Source organism: Tamandua tetradactyla, chromosome 10, assembly GCF_023851605.1.
Source record: "Tamandua tetradactyla isolate mTamTet1 chromosome 10, mTamTet1.pri, whole genome shotgun sequence".
Classification (NCBI taxonomy): Eukaryota; Metazoa; Chordata; class Mammalia; order Pilosa; family Myrmecophagidae; genus Tamandua; species Tamandua tetradactyla.
Genome location: NC_135336.1, coordinates 16,625,627 through 16,637,690, shown reverse-complemented (window position 1 = coordinate 16,637,690; position 12,064 = coordinate 16,625,627). Strand labels below are relative to the sequence as shown.

General features: G+C 36.5%; 1 protein-coding gene across 5 annotated transcripts in view; it reads left to right on the top strand.

Annotated features, from left to right (window-relative positions):
- SENP5 (SUMO specific peptidase 5) overlaps positions 1–12,064 on the top strand; it is a 79,627-nt gene that overhangs the window by 61,144 nt on the left and 6,419 nt on the right. For all 5 annotated transcript variants that reach the window (XM_077117956.1, XM_077117955.1, XM_077117958.1 and 2 more), the window contains exons 7-8: positions 7,866–8,003; positions 11,400–11,483. In XM_077117956.1, the coding sequence (XP_076974071.1) occupies positions 7,866–8,003; positions 11,400–11,483 (222 nt within the window). The remainder of the gene's footprint in view (positions 1–7,865; positions 8,004–11,399; positions 11,484–12,064) is intronic.

Genomic DNA, 12,064 nt, shown 5'->3' with positions numbered 1-12,064 from the left:
TTTTCTCTACTGAAACTTGAGCTCTTTTGTCTCTAGATCCCTGGCTCCTAGTCTACTGTCTATCTCTCTTTAAATGTTTATGTAATAAATAGTAGTGAAAAATGGGTGGAATGGACAACTGAGCATAAAGTACTATGAAGGAGGATGTGAAGTCAACTGATGATATTTACAAGGAAATAGAAACAATAAAATTCTTGGAGTGAAAGAACTACTGTATTGTTGAGGTTGTTGGTGATAAAATACAGAATGACCAACTGCAAGTTCATTCGAATCAGGACCTCAGTGTTTCCTACTTCCTAGTGTCAGTTACAATGGGGTGATAGAAAAAGAAGCAGCCAGTATTTGATAAGGTTATCAGCAGTGGTTTTCAAAAAATGTTTTGTCTTTGATCCATCATGAGAATAAATTTTTTATCACAACCCACAAAAACATATACATATATGTAACCCAGAGATTTCTCCCAAAACATAAACCTGGTTTATTCTGTGTAATGTACTCTGATTATTTTTTCTATTCTACATCTGGTTTATTAAATGTCCATTATGTACTAGTTCATTGATACCTCTGTAGAGGGCTGAAAATACTGAGATAACTAAGACAAGTCTTATAGACTGTCCAGTATGGTAGACAGTAGCTACATGTGGCTATTTAAGTTTAAATTAATTAAAATAGAATAAAATTTAAAATTCAGTTTCTCAGCCATACTAGCCACATGCCAAGTACGCAAGTGACTACACCTGGCTAGTGGCTACCATGTTGAACAGCACAGACATAGAATTTTCCCATTATCACGCAAAAGTTCCTTCGGACAGTTCTGATCTACATGTAGAAACGTAATAAAAAAGGACAAGATACATGCTAATAAAATTGTATATATGCAAATATTATAGGGGCACTAACAATGTAGTAACTGATTGTAGGGGACAGGGTGACGAAAGTGATGAGTCTGAATCAAGAGTGATAGTCAGGAATCAGGAAAAAGAAAGAAGAGAGGAGCCTATAGGTTTTAGTGTTATAAGAACTGTCAACCTCCAAGGTTATAAATCGTTAGTTACTAATTGAAGTGCCTCCCCCACATTCCTCACCCAGGGTAGAAAATAAAAGCTGAGGGAAGACACTATAAAAAGCCTATCACTTTATTTCTGTCTTTGGTAAGTTTTTAAAGTCTTTTTATAGTATAAACTGTAGAAAATAAAATGAGATAAAACTGTGGTTGGTGAACATGGATTAATGAAAGTTGAGAAACGCTGTGCAAGAGGAAAATATCTTAGAGTTTGAGCTGATGGCCAGTGCCTTCCTAGGTAAACTGAACCTGGTACTGATCTGACTTGATCCAGGGATGGAGGAAGCTTATCTTAGTGGTATGGATTGAATGAAAGGGAGGAAGGGAAATTTCTCAAATAATTGAGCATACAAGAGGTTTTAGCTGTATATATTTTACTTTCCAACAAATATTTATGCAAACCTTGTTAGGTGCCAAGCACTTTTCTATGCACTCAGGATACAGTGGTGTTCTAGTTTGCTAGCTGCCGGAATGCAACACACCAGAGACGATTGGCTTTTAATAAAAGGGGATTTATTTTGTTGGTTCTTCAGAGAAAAGGCAGCTAACTTTCCACTGAGGTTCTTTCTTATGTGGAAGGCACAGGATGGTCTCTGCTGGTCTTCTCTCCAGGCCCCTGGGTTCCAACAACTTTCCCCGGGGTGACTTCTTTCTGCATCTCCAAAGGCCTGGGCTGAGCTGCAAGTGCTGAGATGAGGAATGCCGAGCTGCTTAGCTGTGCTACATTGTGTTCTCTCATTTAAGCACCAGCCAATTAAGTCAAAGGTCACTCATTGCAGCAGACATGCCTCCTAGCCGACTGCAGATGTAATTAGCAACAGATGAGGTTCAGGTACCATTGGCTTGTGTCCGCAACAGCAAGACTAGGTATGCTCACCTGGCCAAGTTGACAACTGAATCTAACTACCACAAGTGGTATATAAGAAAGAAAAAGCCCCAGCTCTCTTTGGACTTACAGTAAGCAAATAAGTAAATCTAATCTAATTAGGGGGTGATAAGCATTATTTGCTATATAGACAGTAGAACACAGTAATGGGAATACAAAGCGTAAATCCACCGCTTTATCCTTGTTTTTCCAGGTAGGGAAAATAGACTGTTAAAGTCTTCTAGTCCACTTTTCATAGAATCTGTGAAATTTTCATAGAGAATCATGTCTGCACATAATGACCATTTTATTTTTTTTCTTTCCAATTCTAGGCCATTCTTTTTTTGTTACCTTATCGCCCGGGCTCAGACATCCAGTATGATGTTGAATAGGAGTAATGAGAAAAGACATCTTTGCTTTGTTATTAGGAGGAAGGCATTCAGGCTTTTCACTGTTGTGTATAATGTTAGCAGTAGGTTTTGTTTTGTTTTTTTGATAAATGCCTTTTATCAGCCCAAGGAAGTTCCCTTTTATTCTTAGTTTGCTGAGAGTTCGACAAATGGATGTCAAATTTAATGAAATGCTTTTACTGCATCTAAGGTGATCCTATGTTTTTTCTTCTTTATTCTGTTATTGGGATCAAGTTGAAGGAGCAGCACCTGTCTTGAGACATCCAGTCATACCACATATGCTAGGGAGAGCAACAAATAATGGATCAATAATAAAATCTGCCATACATATTCTTAATTACATATACACAAGTTTGTATGTATGTGAACATCAATATATTAAAAGAAAAATATCTGGAAAAATAAACACTGAAGTATATCTTGTTACCTGTATTTCCGGATTTTTATATATTAAGTATATCATTTTTTGTAATATAAATTTGGTCTTCTTTAATAATGATTTAAATATGCATTAGATAGTCAGAATTTTTTTAACTGTAAAGGACCAGTCTATGTGGTCTCATATATCCTGCCCACCCCACTTCCCAGGTTTAAACAGAAACTGAAAATTAAAAGTGCTAAGTGCTTCAATTCCAGAGTCATGTAGCATAGTAAATGATTTACCTAGAGTTGAACATTGTCTGAATATCAGAGAGCAGGAATGAAAGATTGAAAAATTAGTTTCTAATTAAATTAAAACTAATTAAAAATTAGTTTCTAATCTGATGAATAGTCTTGTCATTTGGTGCTGAAGGAATACAGAATGTGCAACAGGACTACTTGTATAAATTCAGAAATCAATAGCTCAATACCATTTGATAGTAGCGTAATAGTGTAAGTATACTGAATGAACCTGAATTTGAGTCTGGCTGAGGGAGAAAGTTGGGGCATGTATGACACCAGAAGGAAAGATATGGGAATAAAGACTGAGACAGTATAACTTAGGAATGCCTAGTGTTGACAATGATAGTAATTAAATGTACAAATATAAAAATGTTTTTGCATGAGGTAGAACATATGAATGTCAACATCACAACGTGTTGAAAATGGGATGGTATGCAGAAAAAAATACAATCAGTACAAACTAGGGTCTATAGTCAACAGTAACATTGTAATATGTTTCCACTGAATGTAAGGCATTATGCCAAAACTAAATGTCAACAAGCAGGGGATATAGGGGATGGGTATAGAATTCTTTACGGAGGAAAAGGAAATTTCTTCATATCGTCGAGGCGAAGGCATGGCTGTGTGATTAACAAGGAACCATTAATTTTTTTCTTAAGCTGGATTGTATGATGTGTGAATAAAACTGTTTAAAAATTATCAGAGAGAAACAAGTGCTGGAGGAAATGTGGAGAAAGATGTACCTATTCACTGTGGTTAGGGAAGCTGAGAGATGAAGCCCTTCTGGAGGGCAGCATGGTGGTTCCATAGGAGGCTAGAGGTGGGGTGGCCTAAACCTGCAACCTCCTTGCTAGGTATGTACTTGGAGAAACTGAAAGTGGGGACACGAATGGACATTTGCACCCTGGTATTTATGGCGTGATGGATGGAGGTGGCCTACAGGTGCAACAACTGAGGAATGGAAAGGGGAACTGTGGTATATACATACAAAGGACTAAGCAGCTGCAAGAAGAAATGAAGTTATGAGGCATACAATTAGGTAAATGAACCTTAAGGACAGTATGTTGAATGAAATGTCAGAAACAGACAAATATTGTCATTCCTCACTCATATAGACTAACTATAATATATACAAACTCGGAGAACTGAAGTCAAGAGCATGGGTTATCAGGTTGAATAGCCTATTGTAAAGGGTCTTAGATTGTAAGCTCTTAAAGCAGTCACATCTATTCCAGAGTCCTAACTGTTATTTCTAAACTCTGAGATACTGAGTTGTTCATATATATCCCTGGTCGTTCCCTGAAACTTTGGGTATTTATGTGATACCTGAGACTCAGAGTTAGAGCTCTGATGCTATGCAAGTCAGCATTTCCCCATGTAGCAACTGTTAAAAAAGTTGAAAAAGTAATCAGACTTCTTGTGGTGCTGTGCTTGGAAATTTATAGCTTTTTTGTATGTATGTTATTGTTTACAAAAAAGGAAGGAAAAAAAAGTCGATTGTGATGATAAAAAAGTATTTAAGCCTGCTATCCTCCTATGTTCTGGAGCAGCTAGAAGGAAAAATATGAGAGGATCATATGGTAGCCCATGACAAACTCTGGAATCTATCCTGTAACCACTTTTTTTTTGCATAGTGCTTTGAAAACTATTGCTTTTTTATTTCTTTGCTTTGTATATATGTTATACTATACAATAAAAAAGAGTTTAAAAAACAAACAAAAAAAGTGAATTTTAGCACTATTGAAATGTCCAGATTTTAAATGTATAGTTTGAAAATTTTTGACAAAAGCATATACTAGAGTAACTCAATCAAAATAAAGTATTTCCACGGGGGAGTAAAAATAATAATCAGACTTCAACTAGAGGTATGAATGAAACTGATCTGGATAGGACTAAGGTAAATCAGATTACAGAGTAAAGGATGATATGGTCTGTATTTTAACTCAACTTCTGTGTGAGACCAAAGGAAGAGATGTTTATTTGGTGCAAAATTTTTATTTTGAGTAGTGCATTCTCTAATTTAATGTGTGTATGGTCAGTTTATTCGAACACCATAGTTACATGGACTCTTGAATAGGGCGTAAGATCTTGTTGGTTTGTCCAGGTTAGTGTGATGCCCTGATACATCCCAGAGTAATTTGGCCAGAGAATAAAAAGTATTTGCAAAGTCCTCTTGGGAGACTGAGGAGAACGGAGGAAACATTTAACTTCCCCATCTGGGGAATTCCTTATATTCTCGCAAACAGTGGGGATAACCAATTCAGTAGGCTGAGCCCTCAGTCTTGGAGTTTGCCCTTATGAAATTTATTCTTGCAAAGGAGAAGCTAAGCCTACTTATAATTATACCTAAGAGTCATCCCCAGAGAACCTCTCTTGTTGCTCATATGTGGCCTCCGTCACTAAGCCAGTTCGGCAGGTGAACTCACTATCTTCTCTCCTACATGGAACATGACTCCCAGGGGTATAATATCCCTAGCAATGTGGGACATGAATCCCAGGGATAAGCTGGGACCCAGCATCATGGGATTGAGAAGGCCTTCTTGACAAAGAAGGGGGAAGAGAGAAATGAGATTAAAATAAAGTTTCAGTGGCTGAGAGAGTTCAAACAGAGAAGAGAGTTTATCCTGGAGGTTATTTTTATGCATTATATAGGTATCCCTTCTTAGTTTATGGTGTATTGAAGTGGTTAGAGGGAAGTACCTGAAACTATTGAACTATATAGCTTTTACAATGTGACTGTGTAATAGTGAAGCCTTGTATCTGATTCTCCCTTTTTCCAGGGTATGGACAGAGGAGTAAAAAAAAAAGGACAAAAATAAATAAATAATTGGTGGGGGGATAAGGAGTAGAAAAAAAATGGGTAGATTGAAATACTAGTGGTCAATGAGAAGAGGAGTAAAGGGTATGGGATGTCTGAGTTTTTTCGTTTTTCTTTTCATTTCTTTTTCTGGAACAATGCAGATATTCTAAAAATGACCATGGTGATGAATGCACAGCTATGATGATATTTTGAGCCATTGATTGTATACTTTGGAGGGACTATGTATATGAAGATATCATAATAAAAATATTTTAAAAAATAGTAATAAAATAACCTTGTAATTGTTTTAACCCAAAGAATCACTGAATTACTTCCCAAAAAAAATAAAGTACCTGAAAAAACTCATTTACTCATTTACAAACCCTTATTGAGCACTACTCTACAGCTGGAATTTTAAGTAGTATAGCAAGTATATCTAGATTGTGAAAGATAAGCAGTAGGATATAAAGGGTATATTAGGTTTGTAAAAGAATGTAAAAGATGTATTTGGTTGTAAAGTATGGTCAAGGATGTTTTTCTCAATTTTGACATTTGGGGGACCTGAGTGAGTATTAATGGTAATAGGGTGTGTTGACAAATTAAGTGTGTTAACGAGCACAGTTCTGTGCATTTTACGTGCATTTTCATATCACGCTCAACAGCTTTATAAAGTAGGTACTATTGTTATCTGCATTTTAGTTGAGGAAATCAAAGCACAAAGAGGCTAAGAAAATTGCCACTGTCATCCGGACAATAAGTGGCAGAGCCACAAATTGAACCGTCTTACTTCCAAGCCCAGGATCTTAAGTACTGTACCAAATCTGTAGAAAGATAGAAGGCTTATGGCTTATGCTGTTTTCTAATACCTTTATTCCTTCCTAGTCAGAAATAGATCAATTATATTCAGAAGAAAATTCATTAAGCATAAAAATAAGGGGCCAAAAACTCTACCATCCTAACCAAAAGGGGGAAAAGAAGTGGAACAAATAAGGTACCAGTGGTTGAGAGAGTTCAAATAGAGTTGAAAGGCTACTCTGAAGGTCACTCTTATGCAAGCTTCAGTTTGACACTGCTGCCTACCATCACTTACCAAACCCCAACCAAAACCATTCCAGCCAATCATAAAGAACACACAGGGCATTATATAAGATTCTACAAAGGTTCCATGCACTAGGGTAACTTTCCAGAAGCCTATAACCTCTAAATGGGTCCCTGAACCAGATTAAGTCCTGAAATGCTGAGGGCCCAGCCTCTCCAGATCATCAGCTAGTTCCATCTCCCTACCCCATATTATTGACGGCCTGTTCCAACATGAAAAAGCTGGATGGGCATAGCCCAGATACCCCTAAAGAGTGGGAGAAAGATCAAAGGTGATGGTGGAGTTATATAGGGAAGGGAGGGTTTAACAAACAAGTATGATTGCTGAATTAGGATGTTGATATTTCTTTTAGTCTCTAGTATCTTAGAGCAGCTAGCAGTAAGAACCTAAAATTGTGAAATTGTAACCCATACCAGACTCTGAAATCTGTTCTGCAGCTAATTGTTGTTATGTGCTTTGAAATTTATTGGTTTTTTTTTTTTGGGTATATATGTTATCACCCCAAAAAAGAAAAAAAAATTTCTTCTAGCCTCCAGTGTTTTGGAGCAGTTAGAAGGAAAAATTTGAAGTAGTGTAATGGTAACCCATAACAAACTCTGAAATCTGTTCTGTATCTACTTGTTGAAGTGTACTTTGAAAATCGTTGCTTTTTTTCTTTTCTTTTTATATATGTTATATTTAACTGTAAAAACATAATAAGGGGCCAAGTCCCTGTGCGCATTTACTAAGTTCAGGTTTAGTAGGTTAAATGGAAAATAATACTTTTTTATCTTCAGTTTCCTGAATGTTCTTTGTAGTAAAGCATGGGCTTTAGACTAAGACCTGGGTTCACATTCTGGCTCCATTGCTTCCTGGCTTTATGACCTTGGGCAGGTCAAAAGTTGGTAAAAGGAAGCTGCTCTTTGTTGTTATTGATTTTGATAGCCTGTCATGATGGCTGCATTTCTTTCTCTTTTCTTGATCAGGTGGATTTGTTTAAAAAGAGTCTTCTGTTGATTCCTATTCATCTGGAAGTTCACTGGTCTCTCATTACTGTGACACTCTCTAATCGAATTATTTCATTCTATGATTCCCAAGGCATTCATTTTAAGTTTTGTGTAGAGGTAAGTTAATATACATCCTATTTTTTCTTTTTCATTTTTCTTGTGATTAACCAAATAGCATCTTAACTCTAGATAGAATAGAAGTAAGTACCATAGAGAAACAGTTTCTGTCTTGAAAACCAAATATAAAACCCTCTAAAATGTTTTCAGAGTAATGGGTTACAAGAGGACTCTCCAGGTGGAGAGAGGTAGCTGTCTGAGATCTGAGTCCCTCTCTGAGATATGTGCTCTAATTGGACTTCGTCAGACTTTTTCTTTTTTTGCTTCTCCTTTAAAACTAATCTTGAATGTGGAGAGCAATCATTTTCTGCTATTTCCCTCAGAGCTAAAATTGGCTCATATCTTCAAAATAACTTCTTGTAGAGTGAGTTATAGTCCAAGAAAATCAACTGGCAAATATTAGAGTTCACCTACTGAGAGTTCAACAAGTTGGTTGGATACAAAAGCAACATAGAAAAATCAGTAGATTTTCCTGTGCTGGTGAGAACCATTTAAAACGTAACTGAGAACAGAAAGATTCTACTTACAAAAGCAATAAAAGATTATAAATTACCCAGGAGTATATCCTTTAAATATTTAAGGGAAATATGAATAGATGGAGAGATAAAAAGCAGACTCAGTGTTGGAAGGAGATTGATTCTCCCCAAACTAATATATACTAATTTCCATCCTAATGCATTTTACAAGATTTTGAATGGAATCTGAGAAGCTCATCCTAAGTTAATATGGCAGAGTTCATGTGCATGAACAGCCAAAACAGTTTACAAGTTGAGGAACAGCAAAGAGAAATACTACACCAGATCTGAAAACAGATTACAAAGTTTAATAATTAAAACTGTATTTGTATTGGTTTAGAAATAGACAAATTGTTGGAATAGCATAGAGAATCCAGAAATAACTCATGTATATGAAGGAATTTAGTATATGATGACGATTCAGGTGAATTAGCTGTCCATTTAGAAAAGGGAAATGTAGATCCCTCATAGTTTTTACAAAAACAAATTCTAAAAGGAAGATCTAAATATAAAATACAACACCGTAAAACTATTAGAATAAAATACAGAAATTGTTTTATTCTTCGAGTTGGGAAGGACTTACGTAGAACCCAAAAAGCAAAAAAATATAAAAAAACAGATTGACACAGTAAATGCACTATGATGTATCCATACTATTAAACTTACAGTAGCAGTCAAAAAGAATATGGTATATCTCTTTGTCCTAACCTGGTAAAATCTCTAAGAAGAACTGAATTTAAAAAAAGCAAGTTGCCGAATGTTACAATATAATATAGTTAATGGGGGTAAAATATATATATATGCATAAATATATATGTGTGCATATATATGTATGTAAGTATATATAAATACATACACATCTGTAGATATACACATACATATATATGTAAGTAACTAGAGTAAAGATCAGACAGATGCTCACTATTTTGATATCAGTTAGGACTAATAAAGATTTAACCTTATCTATCATAGGTCCTTTTTTTTTGTTTGTTTGGCATGGGCAGGCACTGGGAATCGAACCTGGGTCTCTGGCATGGCAGGCAAGAATTCTGCCTGCTGAGCCACCGTTGCACCCCTGATAGTTCCATTTTTTACAAGGAGACTACACTCATGTATTACCTGTATAATTAAAATTTAATTTAAAAACCAAATTGAAAGAAAGCTAGTTATAAGGAAACTATATTTCCAAAATATAAGTTTCAGTACTAAGAAATCCAGGAATCCTGCTAGGCCTAGAATCCTCTTAACTCCAGCCCAGAAGAATTGGTACAGTATCAAATGTCAGCATTCCAGTTCCCTTCCCCTTCATTCCTTGCTTGTCTCTCAACCAGTACTTCCCCCCAGTTCCCAGAACTTGTCCATATTATCCCTTCCCTGGACAAACCTAAAAAGATATAAACAACAAAAATGGCCATATTTGTGCCTTTAAAAATCACATTCTAACAGGCAGAGGAGAGTAGCAGTGTTAAGAAAATAATTTCATCCAGAAAATACCTGAGCATCGTTTCTGTGCCAGGGGCTGCTGTATGTTGAGGAGTCAGTGAGGGGCTAGACAGACATTTGTCTTTACGGAGCAGGTTATTGTTAAACAGAACTTTGAAAGACAGGCAGTTGATTTCTAAGTTCTGCATGATTTAGGTCCATTATTCAGTGGTCATTGAATAATTCATTTTTTGAATTTTTTCCCAAACCCTCCAGCAAAGTATTCTTTGAATTCTCCTTACCTTTTCAGCATAATTAGAAGTGCTGATAAAATTTTGCACATTTGCAAAAAGACATAAGAGTAGACTTGTTTTTTATGGTAGTTAGAAGTCATTTAGAATCAAGTGGAGCCATCAAGGCAAGCAGGTTAGGCTGTTTTATGTTTTAAGTGTATATGGTGTGTGGGGAGCATGTGTGTCATAGAGGTGGCTTTAAAGGAGTTGGGTCCTGTATTTCTAGAGTCTTGACCAGAAATGTTTTGAACAAACACCAAGTAAGTGTTAAGGCTCCATAAAAGCAAGGACTACAATGGTTTTATTCACTTGTGTCCCCAGCACTTGATGCATTATAGATACTCAGTAAATATTTATTGAATGTAGGTGACCATTTTTAGGGACAAGTTTTTTTGGTTGTGTTTTATTCGTGACTTTACATAGACTTCTTATGCCAAGAACTTGAAGTTATTTGTTTGGAGGGAGAAAAGCAATTTGCAGTCATACCTACCTTGTTAATTATTTACTTTCACCAAATGTTTTTTCTTCCAAAGAGGTAGCTTCTCCTACTCCACCTTCAGAGGGGTTCGTTCAATTCATGTAAACTGTGACTCCATCCTTGATGTAAAGAGAGAGATGCACAAAGAGGTTGAAGGGCGTGAGGGAAATTGTGAAACTCGAGAATGCTTCATCTTGGTAGGGATTTAAATGGTAAACTTGACTGTATTCAGTATCCAGAATGATTTTTCTTTCCCGAAACTCAATGATACCTTTACTTGCAGCCCTCAAAAATATGGAAATTAGCTAAGGGTGGAATGGTTTTCATTTAGTTTTACTTAATGATATCTACCATGAGTTCTTTCCCTCTATTGTGCATTGAGAGTGATAAAGCCTTTCTTTTTGGCTTACCAGCATTTACGTTTCAGATATAGCAAGTTGACTTATATAAAAAGTCCTAATACTAGCGTCAAGTCTAGGTACGTACCTGAATGCAGAAGGGCTGAGTCTTCCTGAACAGTATAAAATGAGAGGGCTGAAATAAAGTTTCAGTTTTAAATCCATCAGTGCATACTCTCTCCAATTATGAGGCCACAGCTTCTTCCTTTGCTTCTATGTGCTGTGGACAGGTTCCATTTTTCACTTATTGATGGAGCACAACATCTGTGTTGTGGTTTCTTTTTAACCAGAATATAAGAAAGTATTTGCTGACTGAAGCCAGAGAAAAAAATAGACCTGAATTTCTTCAGGGTTGGCAGACTGCTGTTACAAAGGTAAGTGTGTGATAAAAATGAAAACCCAGATATGTCAAGGGGGTAGAATGATCTAAGGGGTGGGGTGTCTAATAACATTTGAAGACTGGTGATGAAAATACAAATGTAGAGCCTGGAGGCTCCCTAGAGGCAGCCTAGAATAAACTCAGGTTTAGTGTTCATCATTTGGCTGCTCAATTTCAGTGCTTCCTGGGGAGGAAATAACTTTTCATTTAATCCCTGGGGCAGCTGCTAATGATATGGTTGCTGTATTGTGGTTTTGTTTATTTGTTTGGTTTTTGGTGATACCTGCCTCTTGCCTCATGGCTCTTATTTTCAGATGACCCATACAGACCCAGAGAAATGCTGAAATGCCTATTGGATTCACTAAGGGAGCAAATGCACTGGGGAAGACAGTGGCCCGAGCGCTTCAGTCTGAACATAATCTGGCTGCAGCACTGTGTTTGGCCCATAGACCAAACACACAAAAAAAGCTTTATGTGGCCAGAAACCTAGGCATAACCTCTCAGAACAGTCACAGTACACGTCTTACATTTATGGTCAGTGCTTTAGAGTTTTCACAATACCCATGTCTTACATTG